General features: G+C 43.0%; 1 protein-coding gene across 1 annotated transcript in view; it reads right to left on the bottom strand.

Annotated features, from left to right (window-relative positions):
- Window positions 1-662: 662 nt before the first annotated feature.
- LONRF3 (LON peptidase N-terminal domain and ring finger 3) overlaps window positions 663-17138 on the bottom strand; it is a 57143-nt gene continuing 40667 nt past the window's right edge. Inside the window, exons 11-12 of the mRNA XM_085608040.1 lie at window positions 16402-16551; window positions 663-4181 (exon numbers count right to left, since the gene is read on the bottom strand). Of these exons, the coding sequence (XP_085464166.1) occupies window positions 4023-4181; window positions 16402-16551 (309 nt within the window). The 3' untranslated portion in view covers window positions 663-4022. The remainder of the gene's footprint in view (window positions 4182-16401; window positions 16552-17138) is intronic.

Here is a 17138-nt window from a genome sequence, read left to right as displayed (position 1 = left end):
TGTTTTTATATGCAGACTAGATCGCTAAGCGAAAGCCAAAGCCAGCCGGGCGGAAGTGAGGAGCCCAGTACAGGGCATCAGTCCTCCACTCAATCGGCACTCTATAGCCGCGGTGGAACGGGACCGGTGCCCAGTGCAAAAAGCAACACAGCAGCAAAGGAGCCAATGGAGACAATTAGCAGCGAGACAGTAAGTTAAAAAGTTTAAAGTATTAAAATAAAGTGTGAAAATAGCAGCACTAGCAGGAGATTTACAACCATACATACATTATATCTCCAGCAGGATGAAGATAATTACTGTCATCAGGGCTTTCATCAACAATTATTTACAGTTGACTAATCTTTTATTCTGGCTCTGTTATTTTCTTTAGTTACTCTATGGAAACCTCTGTGCTACTCAAGTTTGTCATATTTTTTATCTGGTTTTCCCGACTATTCGTTTTCAAGTGGCTACAATGCTCGTTCTAGTTAATTTAGTGATTCCCACCAACCCTATAAATAACAATAAACATCTCATTGCAACATATGTGAATTATTGTAGTAATAACGCAGTTACAAGGGAATAATGGCTCAATGTTATACCTGATGGCATAGATTAAGAAATTATTCTTTCACACATTTTCAAGCCACCACAAAATAAATATATGAAAGCAACACCACAAATAGTATTTCCGTTGACTTTATTATGTCAATACAAATTGTTTTATATCATTGACAACAATATGAACAAAAAGTAAAAAAGTAATAAAAAAACAGAGGTAGCTTGACAACAACACAAGCAGAAGAGTTTGATACAAGTTCACCCCAAATGATCATAGGAGCTAGTAAAGCAAACTCACTGAATTTTAATACATAAAGAAATAAATTATCTTTCAAAGATAAAGCCAGCATGTAAGGCACAAAATACAGTATCTTCACGGGATTACAGAACAAACATTGCATTTTAATTTTATTACAGTCTCTTGCCTATAAGGAAGTCAATAGTCAGTCGTAGTGCATGCATTTAATGCATTTTACCTTTAAATAACCCTACAAGGAAAAACGTGTTTGGTTTTTAATTCAATTGGATTTCCAATACTTACATTGGATGTGAAGAAGTGGAACGTGGCGTGGAAGAGAGGGGACATAGAATGGGGAAGGGTTCAAAGAATTATCAAAAATACCTAGTAGTGCAATAGCGGGCCTTTTAAAACAACGCTTAGTTTTAAAACAGATGTGTAAAAAAAACAAAAGAAACTTGGACATTATGGGTGATTTCCAGTTATGAATGTGGAAATCTGCATAGTTGGGCCCACCCCATAAATTTGCATACATGAAGCTGCATAGTTTAGGGTCTGATTGCACACAACCAGACCTATCAACCTGGCTTAATGTATGCCAGGCTACTTTAGGATTCAATCAAGAGAAGGATAGCGCAGAGACCATGGACGCCAATTCAGGAGTGCCAGAAGTAACAGCTGCTGCCTTTAGTTTGCCCTTTGGTACCTTCAAAATTGCCATGCCTACTCTGACCTCAGGAGGTCAAGAAGGCAGCAACAGGAACAGAAAGTAAGCATTGTTTTAGGAAACATGTTTATCTTCTGTTTTTCCAACACCTTGCATAGCTTAGCTTATTTAGTTTCCGTGGCTTGCTTGCTTTAGTCCCTAGGCAGCATATAGGTTATTAAGGAATGAAGGGTGGATAAGGGGTGAACCCTATGTTGTTATAAGTCATCAAAGAGTGATGATGCAAATTCCACTACCACTGGCGTTTTGGTGAATTGACATCCATGACAGTGATTTATACTAGTAAGGAGCTTTCAGCTCCCTGACTCATCTGTCCCCCACATCCTCTCCTAGACTCCTTCACACACTATTTGTAAAACATTTAGGGGCTTATTTACAAGGCCCTTGTGCTGTCGTTATGCCACTTTCTCCTATATTAAAAGTGAAGCAGCAGCGGTGCAAGGGGCTTGTAAATAAGCCCCTTAGTTGTGTACAATTGCCCTCAATTGTCACACTTCTATTTAATGGTCCAAAGTAAAAAACTAGGTAGCTAGGTATACACATAACAACTAATATGGAACCCAACTTTACGCTTTGGACATGTGCCAGCACAAATCCTTGGAATAGCTGGCCCATGTCAAGACATTTACTACTGCACGTAGTTATACAAAAGTGTGTCTTTTTAAAATATTTTTATGCATTTTCTACCAGGGATTTACAAACAAACATGCAATGGAAGAAAACATTGACTGAACAGGCCCTCATATTTCCAACGTGCAAAAACATGTATTTGTTCTTCAAGTACTATTTGACACTGCATTTTCACAGAAAAAATGGCACCCAAAGTAAGTCATTCAGGAAGAAAATTAACCTTGGAATAATGGAGAGTTACATTCAAACTATCAATGTTCCCAAATTCTTCATAAATGGTTCCCTTCTCTTGTTTTAGCAGCACGTTCATATTTTCTTCATGAACTTTAACACTGTAAGCTTACTGTGACTTGTAAAGTGACTTTAAGAGCATCTAAATTATAATCCCAAACAGGAGAACATTCAGTTTTATGACAACTGTCAATAACTTTATATAAGTAACCCTGATTAAGGGAAATCATATGACTACTACATTAGTTTAAGAGTATGAAACACATTGCACCTGCATCATATTAATGCTAAACCTGTAAACGATATCCTACTACATACCGCACAAAAAGACGTACAACACATATCCCACTGCTAAAGATTCCATAAGAGCTTTACAAATAAGCTACACTTTATGGTAACTCAAATACCATTAGTTTCTTGTGTGTACTTTACACGAGGAAGAAATATTTGTTGTATCTTGCAAGGCTAAAATATTTGTCTCAGTTTAAATGAGCAATATTGCTTCTTCACAGCTCCTGGTATGCGACAATCTGTTTTCTGTAAGGATTTCTGATTATAAAGTATCACTGCCATAAAATATTCAGAGAGTGTCAGATAATCTTCTTGAGGTAATAAGTTAAATTATACACAACTTATTATTTGAAATATTACGCAAATCACAAAAGATTAGCCAACCAAAGAGATGCTGCATATGCCATATTGTTGTTTTGGAATTGATCCATACACTCTTTCCACTTCACTTGGTGCATAAACTGCATACCAGATTAGATACATAGCACAAATTAATGTATGACTGATTGCTACGTTGTATAAGGTAATTTACAGTGTGCAAACACCACGAAGAGGAAATGTAATTAGACGGATGGAGATTAGTCACATTAGAATTTACATGATCAATCTATATTTCTAAAAAATAACTATAGAAGCATCCAACCAGAAAAACGTAGATGCTTTTAGAAAATAATACTGCGCGACAAAGTGAAGCCATGCATAAATGATAAATGTGTGAAGATACTATAATTCATTGGTGGTATCTAGTTAAGCAGATGGTGTCTGTACCTATATTGAATGCCACAGTAAAAAAAATCATTCAGCCATGCAAAATCTATATTTGGAATGGTTTGGCGTTAATAATCAGTTTCTATCAACAGAGCAAACACTGATGAAAGAAAGAATGGGTCCAACACATATTTGGGTTAAAAGAGTGTTTTCAGTGCAGACCTCGTATGTAGCTGGTCCTGAATCACAAGTCAACCAACAAGGAACATACAGATTAAAGCTGCTAATTTACAATTTAAATAGCACATTACAAGTTCAATTGGGATATCAAAGACAGTTATGCACAAATAAATTACAATATAAACCTTCAATAACGATATGTAACAGGGCCCATGCAAAGTTCAGAAAACACCAATGTATAAGGATATCATGTAAATTACACACAACTTCACATTAAAATGGATAAGCAACCTTTCAAAGGTTAGTAACTAAGGAGTGTTTGGGTTATGTATTTACAAATGAACAAGTGCGAGAACCCAGGGAAATCACAAGTAGAAGATAACTTTAGATACAATTTTAAGTCCTGTTATGCCACCAACAATTTGGCAAACCTTACTGAAACTGGATACCTTGAGAAACACTAAAACATTTTCTACATCATCGTGATCGACTGCGAGATATAAACATTAGAACACGTCGAATGCTGTTCAGACGATCCTTCAGTGATGTCATAGCAAGAAATGGAAGTTGTGCCTTGTTTTCCAAAGGAAGAACAGCCAGAACCCACCAACACCAGGAGGGACCATTAGGATTAACCTGTGGGGGTACAGAAATGATGGTCAGAAAAATAGGCTCTGTAGATAGCTTTACATTTCTAAACGTGTCATCTTTACATCTTTTCAAAGCAGACAGGGGTGAACTAAAGACGAAAAAGTTACTTACCTGTAACTACAGTTCCAAAACATTGTTATCCTTCATAGATTTGCATGCTTGAATTATCTCCTGAAGTCAGGTTAGGAACCCACGGTGGCCAATGGAAGTACAGTATTACACCAATACAACAATTACTATTGAAAACAAATGGACAAATATAAGTAGGCCATCTCTAGCCCATCCACCTCATTATGAGACCTGAACTATAGCCAAGGATGTAGACATGTTCAGGGTTCCAACCCTCCTCGAGGCTCCAACTGCCACATTTTCATAATTTGTTAGCAATTATGCATTAACCTCATTAATAGGGGTGGGGAGGGCCTAAAAAAGATACTAATGCTGCAGAATGTAGTTACAGAAAAATAACTTTTTCATCTACACCACTGTATTTTTCATAGATTCACATGCTTGAATTATGATTACCAAAGTAGCATCTTATTTTCTTTATGCAGGATATAGGGATTATTTGACTAAAAAAGATTGCGCAGCACTGCATGACTGTGGTGTGTTCACACTATATGTTCCAATAAAGTTTATGCAAGTTTGATGTTACCATGGTTTCTCTTTGTCATGTAGAATGTTTTTATGTCGTATGGAATGTATTCATGTCATGGGTTGGAACGGGAGGGCAGAAGCGGTTGGAGTTGGTAGAAGCTGGACGTGTATTTACTATGCACCAGTGGGTCATTTCACAATGGCCCAATGCAGTTTCAGTTCATGACTTGACATCCCAACAGTAATGCCTGGTGAGGATGTGGGTCAAAGACCAGATCGCTGCTTTGCAGATGACTTGTAAGGTACACATGCAAACAGCACAATGGTCGCCACCATGTCTCTTTACGAGTGAGGTCCCATCCAACATTTCACATATCTGCCGGCTTTCATGTGGCTATGTAAAAATGCATGCAGTGATCCATCTTGAAATGATCTACTTAGACAGAAGGAAGCCTTTGTTAGTGTTTCCATGAGAAACAAACAACTGGTCAGTTCTTCTTAAGTCTTTTGTATTTTTCAGATGTAATTTTACCCATTTTTAGATATCTAGTGATGTGTAGCACTTTCTCTGCAGTTGTAGGCGGTTGAGGAAAAAGGTTGGTAGATGTACTTTTTCATTTAGATTGAAAGGTGTTGGAACTTTAAACCATGGCTTAATTGAAGAAGATACATTTTCCAAACCAGGGTGTCAAAAACAATTCTCCCCGAAAGTCTGGACACGACGACCTGCTTGTGTAGGTTTGGCATTCGCTGGCATCGCAAACCGTTTTAGTTGCAGCTTTCCCCATCATTTGAAGATCAGATCTGACTGATTGCTGTTTATTTCCCATTCATGAATAGCCATGTGCTTTCTGCTGAGTGCATCGGTTGTCTCATTCTGTAAACACATAACTGATTTTATGGATAGGATGATGATGTGTTTTAATCCCAGTGCTACAGTTGTTGCGTTTCTTAGGATAGTTGGTTGGACCTTTTCTTATTTTCAGATATAATAAAGCATTGTCATGTTCTCCGGTCGTACTTTGACATTGTTTTGTCTTATCATAGGTAGGAAAGCTTTCAATGCTAGTCTGACTGCCCTCAATTCCAGGAAGTTTTTATGTATGTTTTGTTCTTCTGATGACCATACTCTTCTTACTGACGTATCCATCAAGTGTGCTCCCCAGCCTTTCATTAAGGCATCTGTGGTTAGATGAAACTGTAGTTAAATCTTAAATAGGTGTTGGTCAGCATATACATTTGTTTTTCCATCCAGAAAGTCATGTATTTTTTCATTTTGTTGGTTTACTCTATGTAGTCATCCCAATCACCTTTTATTTATCTCCACTGCGCGTCCTAACCTTCTTAAAGTGGCCTCAGTCTGCACTGTACTATAAGTGAAATGCAGGAAGAAAGTATCCCTAGTAGAACTTTGAACTTCCTTATTGTTATCCTGAATCACAGTGAGAAGCTTTTTTTATCCTTTCTTGCAATGGATACACTTTTAGCTGATTTGAAGAGATGTTTGCCCTTAAGAACAATATTTTCTGTATTAGCACTAGGAGAGACTCAATGATGTTCAGTGTGAGACCCAATTTTGATTAGCAGGTCCTTGGTTAAGATAGTGCAGTAACTGTTTGTTGAGGCAATGGTGCTTTGATAAGCCAGCTGTAGAGGTGCAGATATATTCTTCTCCCTTGACAAGGCAAGTGAACCGCTACTTGAGCTAAGCGTTTCATGAACACCCTGGGTGCTGACTTCAGAAGTGATTTTCACTGGTAGTGATGTCCATCTACTATGAAACTGAGGTATCTCCAGTGCTTTTCATGGATCAGCAGAATGAAATATGCATCTTCTATATCAGGGTTCTCCAAAGTCGGTCCTGGAGGACCAGATCCATGGCAGATTTTTAAGACAACTACATATATCTAAACAGGGATATGCTTAAAATCTGGCATGGTCCTCCAGGACCTACTTTGGAGAACCCTGTTCTATATATACGGATGCCATATAATCATTCTTGTTTATTGATTGCAGTGGGTAACATTTTGAGAGATTGCCTTTTTACAACCTTATTTAATGCTCGGAGATCCATGATGGGCCACCACTCCCCCTTCTTTTTGCAGATAAGGAATTAACTTGAATAAAATACCAGGTTTTTCGGTTTCTGCTACTGGTCCTATAGCATTTCTGAGGACCAGTGCCTCCAAGTAGTCATGCTTCTCCTTGATGGGAGGTGTATGTGGCGACATCGATGTCAATTGTTTTGTGTCTATTACTTCAGGTCCCCATCCATCTGATGTTATAGTCTACCATGTGGGAAAATACTCACTCACCTTTCCTGCCTTTGGCATGAACAATGATGGAGGTGGGCTGCTCTGGCTATCAGATTCTTCATATTCTGTCATGGCCCTTGCTTGCTCTCGCGATCACACAATGGCGAGAGGCAGATATTCAGACCCTAGGAGATTTGTACCGGGACGGAGTGCTCCTTTCGTGTGACTTGCTTGTGGAAGAGGGGGGACTACCACCGGGACAATTCCTGACTTATCACTCTTTAGTTAGGACTTTGGTTGCTAGGTGGGGAGACATGGCCGCGGAGCCCAGCCAGCACCTCACTATACAGTATTTACACGTCCTGGGACGGGGCTGCCGTCTGATTCGATGGTTTGCAGCGTCGTTGAGGATACACACGGCGATTACCCTTGAGCCACTCAGGCACAAATGGGAAGTAGATCTGGGGAGGCAGCTGACGGATAAAGACTGGGAACGCATATTCAAAGGCCCGGTGCGTATACCTAGAAATATGCGCCTCCAACAGATACAACTGTTCGTCATACATAGGGCATATCTTACCCCCGCGGTTCTTAACAGCTATTTCCGTCGCACGGACACAAGGTGCCCTAGGTGCGCTGAATCGGGGGCCGATCTCATACACATGCTGTGGGGCTGTTGTAAACTACACTCCTATTGGCGTACAATTCATGACTCCTTGCGCACTATAACAGGACGGGACATATCTTTTGACTGGGTGGTCTACCTGCTGCATCACTTTCGCAGGACACAGACAACTAAGGTGACGTCTCGGTTTCTGGATTTGGGGCTTGCGGTCGCAAAGCGCCTCATAACCAGGAGGTGGAAGGCGCAAGATCCGCCTCATCTGCAGGCATGGAGGCACTCACTTGCTGCATGGGCCGGAGCGGAGGGGACTGCCATCAGACGGGAGGAGACATTAGGGTTGAGGAAGACGCCCATAGCCGCGCAGTGGGAGGAGCTACTTCAAGCGCTCAGACATGTTGAGGAGGGAAATGGGAGGGATGAGCAGACGGGGGGGGGGGGGGTGGGTTGACTCCAGCACGGGCAACAGGAGATCCGTCCGAGCGACCTCGTAGGGTTCCACGCATGACTTACACCTAGATTGGGTGATGTGGGAATACGCATCTACACACAGGATTATGTGCCGTAGCTTACTCACTGAACATTACCAGGGGAGAGGGGGGAGTATACGGGGGCAGAGACGGTGATATGAACAATGGAGTTGGTCTAATTTTGAGGTGGTTGAGGTTTTCTATGTTTGTTTCATTATTGTTTCTTGAAAGTAGATATGGATTCGGCTGAGGGACTCAATGGGACATCCTGACGTGCTCATGTAGGGGAATAATGGGCCGCACACACAAATGCTTAAGATCTGTACTTTATTAGGGGTTCCGAGCAACTGGGTGGAGTCTCCATGCTGCGTCCCAACTATGTCCCCATCATGTGCACCATATAACGCTGTTGCAACGAAGGAACTCATATACAAGTAAATCGAATTCCTGTAATTGTGTTTGAAAAATCAATAAAAACAGATGATAATAAAAATGGCCCTTGTTTGCGGACAGGCCTCTAATCTTACTTTGCTGTTAGTTTCCTATTTGCCTCTTTACATAATCGCTGTCTGTAGGGAGGAAAAATGGATGAAGCCCCAAGCTTGTAAGACCTCTGCCCATATTATTGTCTTTTATAGTAAAGACTAACGTAGTATTTTATATTTCTAAGACGTTTGCTGTTCTGATATCAGTTTTAATTGACTCTAAGGTCTTATCAATATGCAATACAAATAACCAATGACCATTAACCCCTTCCCTGCTCATGACAGAACCGTTCCGTCATGAGCCACGGTTGCCGTGTGCTCATGACGGAACGGTTCCGTCATGACAATCCTGTCGGCGGCCGCTCCGCCTGCGCGGCGCTGTTTCCCCGCCTGTGCGGGGCGACAACGCAAATGGGCGGAGTCATGACGGAACCGTTCCGTCATGAGCACAGCTCAACTGTGGCTCATGACGGAGCGGCTCCGTCATGAGCACAGGCCCGCCGCGCTGCCCCCCTGCCCCCCCCAGCGCTGCAGCGGAATGTCCGCAGCAGCGATGGGGTTAAAGGCCATGTTGACGACGTTTGACTGCACCTCTAGTCAGAAGGCTGTGGTGTGTATCCAGAAACATCGCCTTCAACGGCCCTGTTGCCATTTGACTAAAGGCAGTGTTGGATGACCCTAGGGCTGTATCTATGAGGGCAGCTGATGTGATTTCACTTTGTGGGAATTGTTTTTGTTTGGTCTTTACAATCCTCTGGAAGTTGTTGAGAAACAGTGGTATGTCATTCCATGTTTGTCAGTGATATCTTGACAGGGCTGCACTTGTGTTGGCAATCTTTACTACAGGTGTGGTGAACACCGCAATCCTCTTCCAAATGTATTCAGCCTTCTTTGTCTGTCTGTACCACACATGTAGTTGCTGGGTTACGTGCTGTCTGTCTTGCAGCCGAGATCATGGAGTTTGTTTCGATCTGGTTCAGCAAGCACACAGGTGCTGTATCAGGTGCTTTGTATTTCTTTTCCAGGTTTTCTATTAGCTTGGCCCCTGTTCTGATTGCAGCTAAGGCCTTCTTCCTAAATATAATTAAGCACTGCAATTGTTATGACTGATCTTCCATTTTCATCTTTGAAATCAGAAATATTTTTTTTCTTTACTGCTGGCACCCGCAAATTAAATTTTGGTTCGGTTCTACCCACTAAAATGTGAAAGGTGTAAATGTCATCTGGTGGGGAGACCCTCGGAACCAGATAACTCGATCTAGTATTGGCTACTCTGTTGGCACATAGTCTTCCCAATTGGAATCTTGATTAACCTCATGAGTAGAGTCTGTGTCATGATTGGGTAAATCGTATTCTTCTTTGCATTCAAGCAAAGAAGATTTCATGCCCTGTACCTCTTCTTGGTAATTCTGTTGGTTCTTCAAGAGAAATATTTATCTGATGTCGCAGGTTGTTTCATTGCACATGTCAGTGGTCAGGGTTTCAAGCCTAGAGGCGAATCTTGAAGGGGGCTATGGGTCTATTTGGAGGAAATCCTCTATAAAAGTCTAGCATTGATTTTTTCCTAACTTGGAAAATTTCCAAAGGGTACTTCTACAATTTGACAGATAGAAGTGTGTGGAATCTGCATTTCTTGCGAGACACCAGAGTAGCATTGCTCTAGGCAGTCATAAGATTCTTCTATATTGTCATGAACATGAGCTTTCTGAAACAAAATGTCCAAGTCATGTGGCCCTTCTACTTGGGAGGCCGATCTGACATAACATTAGTGTAGTTTTGGTCTCTGTCACAGTCCTGATCAGGGATCCTGTCAGTATGAGCAGGAGACGGTTCTAAATCATCTAGGAACTGTTCTGGTGGTTTTGCTGTAATTGTTATTGGGGGTACCAACTGAAGAAGGGTAACAGAGGTAATCAACATCTGAGGCAAAGCAGTGGTGATTGTAGTGACATGTAACACTGCAGATAATTTTGTCACTGCCACTACTAGTGATGACGTGGATGATGTGACAGATTTTATCCTCTGGACGGTAGAAGCCATTGTATCCATCGACAGAGGCTCCTGCCTCCTTGTTGAAGCCTTCATCAAAGGGAGTTTGGTGATCAACGACACATTCATCGACAGAAGTGGTTTATTCATTGACAATGCCTTTGTTAATGGCATTGGTTTTCTCATCACTAACGTTTTTGCCAACGATGTTGATGGCAGTGTTTTTTCATTGATAAGATGATTTCTTGAGTGACGCAGCAGACTTTGGAGGCTGAGTCGTAGTCAACAGTGGTTTCGTCAACACTGAGCAATCTTTGTGTCCTGCAGACAATCTCTCATCGTCGGTAACATTTTCAATGATGGGACTATTGGTGACAACGACACCTGCACTTTAAAAGTTTGGCAGTGTCTCTAATAAAAAAAATTTCAGTCAATGGAATGCAATTCATAGTTGTAGATGGTGGAGGCACCGACCTTGAATTCTTTTTCACCAGCGAAACGACTGACATCACCGGTGGAACTTCACCACGACCAAAAGTCTATTCATTCGAAGCATGCACAGAGGGTCTTTAGGTGGGAGAAAGACTCGGTTCTGAAGTAGACCCAGTAGCTGCTTCCCTTGATCCAAAGTCTTAATGTTTGCACTTTTTAGACTTCAGAGAGCTTTGCTTCTGAAGACCTGGTGATTTGTCACTGAGGAGATGTAGAACGCTACCCTCTCTGTGTTTCAAGGTTTTGGAGTTAAAGCAGCAGATATTTTGTAATGTTTGTATGTGTGACCAGATTGCAGAAAGCAATAAATACATTTAGTGTGTAGGTCACCCATGTATACCTTTATGGATCCACAGTGCCACATAGCCTGTAGAGTGGCCATGGCTGAGTGAATTCTTCCATGGTTTATATAATACAAATAACTAAACTTCAAGCTTTCAGAAAAATGAAGTATTCATAGTCCTGGACAATTTCTTAGGTGGGTTTCAGTCAACAAATACAGTGGAGAAAAGGAACTTAGTGGAATTCAAGGGATTTTGCCAGTTATTTGATCAAAGCAGTAGAATTTCTGACAGTTGAAGAATCTGAGGCGGGTTGGAACCCTGAGCTCCTCCACCTGACTGGCCGGAGCTCAGGTCATGTAATGAGGTGGATGCGCTAGAGATTGTCTACCTATATTTGTCCACTTGTTTTCAATATTAATTGCTGTATTGATATACTGCTGTACAAACATTGGCTACTAGAGGTACTCAGCCTGATATTGAGAGATACGTCCTGTAGCATAGGCTCTTTCATGGCTTCACAAGCTTGAACTATGTTTACCAGGGCATCACCACTTCTAGTCCATCACTTAATAGTTGCATATTGGTAGATGACAACCTTTAGCAAGTGAAACCTATTTGAGCTCGATTCACGAAAGGCGTTTTTGGAGGACGTAAAGTAGTATGCCAGTAGTACTACTTTATGTACTGCAAAATGCAATTCCCATACCCATGGTGGAGATCTCCACCTCTGCCTTTCCTATCTTTTTTATAAGGAGATCTCTGCCCCAGTAGCAGAGATCTGCATACTCGTAAGTGATGGAAAAATTAAACCACCTGCTAAAAAGTGGGTTGAGTTAATGACAACTGAAGGAGTGGTTTAGGGAGGGACAGGCTAATGCAAAACACACATACACATAAAAGTATCACAATTGCCATTCACAAAAATACTTCTAATTCTACTAGAGATCTGATAGTGACAAAAAGGCTTAAATATCATACAGCTCAGCCTTAGAGTAAGGCAAGCACCGCACATCACCAACCACTAGTACTGCAACACCAAACAATGGAGGCAGGCTTTACAGTAAACACTACACCCCATAGGAAACAATGAAAAGAAACAATTTAAACGAAATCAATGAAACACACACACACGTATATATTCACACAAAAAACTTTTTATAGACACTCAGGGACCAAAAATGAACATGGACTGCCTATTCTTGAAGTATTGTCTGGAAGACAAATGCAGAACCCACATCAATACTACCAGAAGGTATTTTCACCTAGCCATGTGTTATTCAATTATGGAGTGTGGACAGGATCTCGGAGCATGGTAGGAAGAAGGTTACTACATTTGGCATGTTTTTTTTTAAAGAGCTACCCACTCAAAACCTTGGCACTCTTGTGACCGTGTTGAAATATAGCATACACAACAAGGTGATGTCCGGAGTGCAGAAACCTTTTAAACACTCACCCCCAGTCAAGAGACCTGGGCTAAATCCATCGCTCTTCTGGTCACAATGCCACCCCAGTTTGGACCCAGCCACATGCAGATCAGTCTTGACCCTGCTCCCTATGTCAACAGTCCATCCCGAACTGCCAGGGCAGGTCCTCTGTGGACCAGAAACAAGCATCCTGGGACCGGTTTTGGAGTATCAGCCCTGATCAGCCAGGTTAGCTTGAATCCAGTGGCCTAGTGAGCGAGGGTCCCACGCCTGGGCATACCCTTGGCCAATTGGGGCGAACCTAGAAAACACAACAAGATGATGGACGGAGTGCTGAAACTTTTCAAACACTCATCCCCAGTCAAGAAATCTGGGTTAAATCCATTGTTGTTTTGCTCACAATGCCACCCCAGTTTGGGGTGGATTTAACCCAGATCTGTGACTAGGGGTAAATGTTTGATTTGTTCAGCATTCCGTCCAACATCTGTTCTTTTGGCGTGTTGAAATATAGACATTTTTGGTCCAACACCACTTCCTTGGAAGAGTCCCTCTCTGTCCTAGAAATGGCCACTCTTGTGCTTGAAGAAGGTTACGGTGCTTAGGACCTGTTTGGCAGAAGATTTACACAGGGAGCATCTGTCCGAGATCCCGTTGCACTTCCAGTAAGAATTAAATTCTTTAAGCTCCGAAGACTGTAGCATATACAAGGATGAGGACCAAGTGTGCAGGCAGAAGTATACTACTGCTGCACTGAAATAAAAATCTCAAATGGCAGTTTGGAACTAAAGGGAATTTTGCACTCATCGAGTACAGGAGCAAATGCCTCTAATTCGGTTGTTGGAGTGGGCAAAACAGAACGAATGCCAGAATGATGACACACATCTGTGATCAAAAAGGAAGTGGGGGGTGCATGTGTTAGTCAGGGAGCTCATGGGGCTTGCCCACCAGGAAGGGGTTATGAACTGCTTTAAGTCCATCAATTATAAATGAAAGCTACAAATCAGCCGTACCAAGTGGCAGTTTTCACAAGCAGGCATATTACAAAATAAATAAAACAACTAAAAGTCAGAAACTTAACGAAATGCCAAAAAAACCTCGTTTGTATGCCAATACTCTGTTTTGGGTTTAAAGTCGCAAGATTTCTGTAATCTATGTTTTGTTAATCGTTTAAAACAAGCCTCTGTTATTTTCTGTTACTCATACTTTTTTAACACTGATCCAAAGTGAGGGGGCAGCGGCACTAAAGTTATTTTTCTCAACCTTCAGAAATGAGGCGGCAAGGTACAGTTTTATTAGCTCAAATATAGTTACCCTTAAAGGTTTTCAATGGCATTATGTTACTGCGGGAAGAGGCTGGATTGGCTAAAAGGTATTCTTTTTTTTTTTTTTTTTTTAAACCTTTATTTAGCACTGTGTACAAGACAAATACGGGCCTACAACCATCCGGCCGGCCTCGACACTTCTGATGCTTGATAGCAAAGTATACGTCCACTCGGTGGCACGGCAGCACCTAAAAGCATACGACCTATGTTGCAAAATCCACGTGCACTGAGTGGCAGGAGACAGTAAGGTTAATTTTAAAAAGTTTTAAAGTTAAGGAGATACAGAGCTAGAACGGATCAGTGCACAGAACAGACGAACATACGATAAATGGGTAACATCCAACAGGAGAGTCAACTAACAGTGAACATATCTAAAATGGCGGCACGAAACTATAATACCAGGATATAGATACGCAGCGAAATGTGCCTCCCAGCCGCTACCCTCCTAACACCATTCCCCCCCACTGACCCTAGAAAAAGAGTAGGAAAAGGACAGAAGAAGGAAAAAGAAGGCCCATAGTAACAAAAAACGTATCGAAGAAGACCCCCCACCCTACACGCATGCCGAGGCTATGGCCTACCCCCCCCCTAGCTACGTGTCTGTCGCCCCATAGGAACCCGAAATATAGAATTAAGGAAAGAAGAAAGGAAAAAAGACCATAAAGCGGGGAGGAGCCCACCACACTGCCGAACTCCCGGACTCCCGCGCCGCTCATACATCCTGCGCCATGTACAGTACAGTATCAAAAGACCCACGTAAACCCGGTGGTCCCGATTCAATAACACCCAGCACTTCAGCACTTCACAAGTCCTCCCCCCGGCAGAAGAAGGAAACAGGAGGCGAAATCACAGCGACATGTAACAAAAACTGGTCATTAAAGGCTACTCATCCAAAATTACAAAACGTGTATCAGTCCAGGGCCCGTATGCCGATCCAACCAAAGCGACAACCGGCATGCCATCACCCCTGTCCGGACCGGCAGATATGATTCAGGCCCGTCCATTGCTGCGAGTCACCTTCAGCCAGGACAAAGAGACAAGATGGCCGCTCTCGAGGAAAGGGGACAATGAAGACGTATCGTACCACAGGGTCCCAAACGCAGCAGTAACATGCCACAGAGGCTCGAGCGATAGGTGCTTTCAGGGTAACATCTGGCAAGGGAAGCGAAAGGCTAGGTCTCAGCAGGTAGTTCGTAGGCAGAGTCACAACGTTCAAAGTGAAGGGTGTCCCTGCAACTGTATCCGTGTCGATGGGTTGACGCGTTACATTGTAGCCAGGAGGACTCCGCACCACCGGCCCCCCACTCTGCGACATTGTTTCACCTCCAGGAGAAAACAGGGGCGGCGGGGGATCCTCCAGCCGGGAACGTCCCGTTGCAACCAGTGCCTCATCGATTCTCCGGGTCAGCGCCTGGCAAGTACTCTGCATTGCCACTTTTAACGCCACAAGGGCGGCCAATACATCCCCACAGGTCGGGTCCCTCTGTACCAAGCATCGGTCCGCACTATCCCGCTGTTCCTCCGATGCGGCACATGGGCGCGCAGACACTGCGAGTCCCGGGTCAGCCAGCGTCTCAGCAAGAAGAGCAGACGCCATTGTCATCTCCACTGCGGGCAATTAGTGACGGGACAAAAATGACTATGATCCGAGGATGTAGACACCGGAAAAGCGTCGTGTTCCACTCGGGAGCTGCACCGGGCGAGAGCGCCCCACGGCCACCGCGAGAACCGGCCGTTCGCCGCAGGAAGACGCTACAAAATGGAGTCCGCTCGCTTGTCTTCAGGGTGGCGGAGGAGAGCTAGCATTAGGGGGCTCCGACGTCGTCCACACCACTGCCGGCGCTCGGGGGAGTCCGACCCGGACGTAAGGGTCTGACTCCAGTCGCCCGGCCAGCATTTCCTCCCCCGCGATCACCCGCAGTATTCCAGCTCAGCACCCCGTCCACATCCCTCGGCGTCCAGCGGCGGCCATCTACGCAGGGACCCGTGGGAGCGCCGGAGGTCGTAGTAGACACCGAGTCAGCCACCAAACCCGCCGACAAAGGTGTCAGGAGAACGCCAGTCACTTCAATGCCGGTAATCCGCGGCGGCTGGGCGGCGCAGGTCAGGAGAATTAATCAGGATTAACAAAAGAAGCCGGACGGTCCACGGAGCCGGGAGCTCAGGCGTCCGACCCGTCGGCCATCTTGGCTCCTCCCCTAAAAGGTATTCTTGACAGCATGTAATTTCAAATTTACAATAATCGCTGCTTAAAATAAAATGTACCTGTGGGTCAGGATCCTTTGCTGGCATTGGACCAAAGTGACCAAGGATTCGACTCTTAAGTGCTTCTTTAAGCGAGTTGAACCATGTATGAGCCTGATCATAAACAGAGTCATGTAAAGCGAGAAGTTCAGCACAATCCATTCCTTGCACCTGAAAAAATATCAAATTAATGGTTAGTAATGTCGCCAAGATTTCATTAGGATTTTTTAGAAATAGTAGTACAATCAAGTAATATTTATTAATCTAGATATGTCTGGAGTGCAATAATCTGTGCACCAAGATTTAAAATTCTTATTGACAATCACCAAAAAGATAAATAAATTGAAAATAACATTATAGCAGATTTTCATGAACTATTGTCTTTCCTCTCTATTTGAGTGTTTTTCGAAACTTAACATCATTTCATTGAGATTTTAGGTTTTTTTATTAGTACAAAAGTGATACAATGAACATTTCAAGAGCTGTGTATAATGACGGGTGCCTGGCTCTAAAACTCTAGGCTCCTCAAGCTGTACCTGATGCAGTATGGTTCGCTGTTGGCTACAATAACATGGTGAAGCGGAGTGCAACCAGAACCACAGTGACAATGCAGGTGAAGTATTGCATTGTAAATAAAAGAAACAAAGTACAACAGTACTACACAATGACAAACCTGGTTAAGTTACATATGCACGGGGAACTGCGGGACAGTCACTGAAGGAATCAGGATATTTAGCATACTAAAGTCCATATGTAAC

The sequence above is a fragment of the Triturus cristatus genome, chromosome 5_2, assembly GCF_964204655.1.
Source record: "Triturus cristatus chromosome 5_2, aTriCri1.1, whole genome shotgun sequence".
Lineage (NCBI taxonomy): Eukaryota > Metazoa > Chordata > Amphibia > Caudata > Salamandridae > Triturus > Triturus cristatus.
This window is presented reverse-complemented; position numbering and strand designations above follow the sequence as displayed.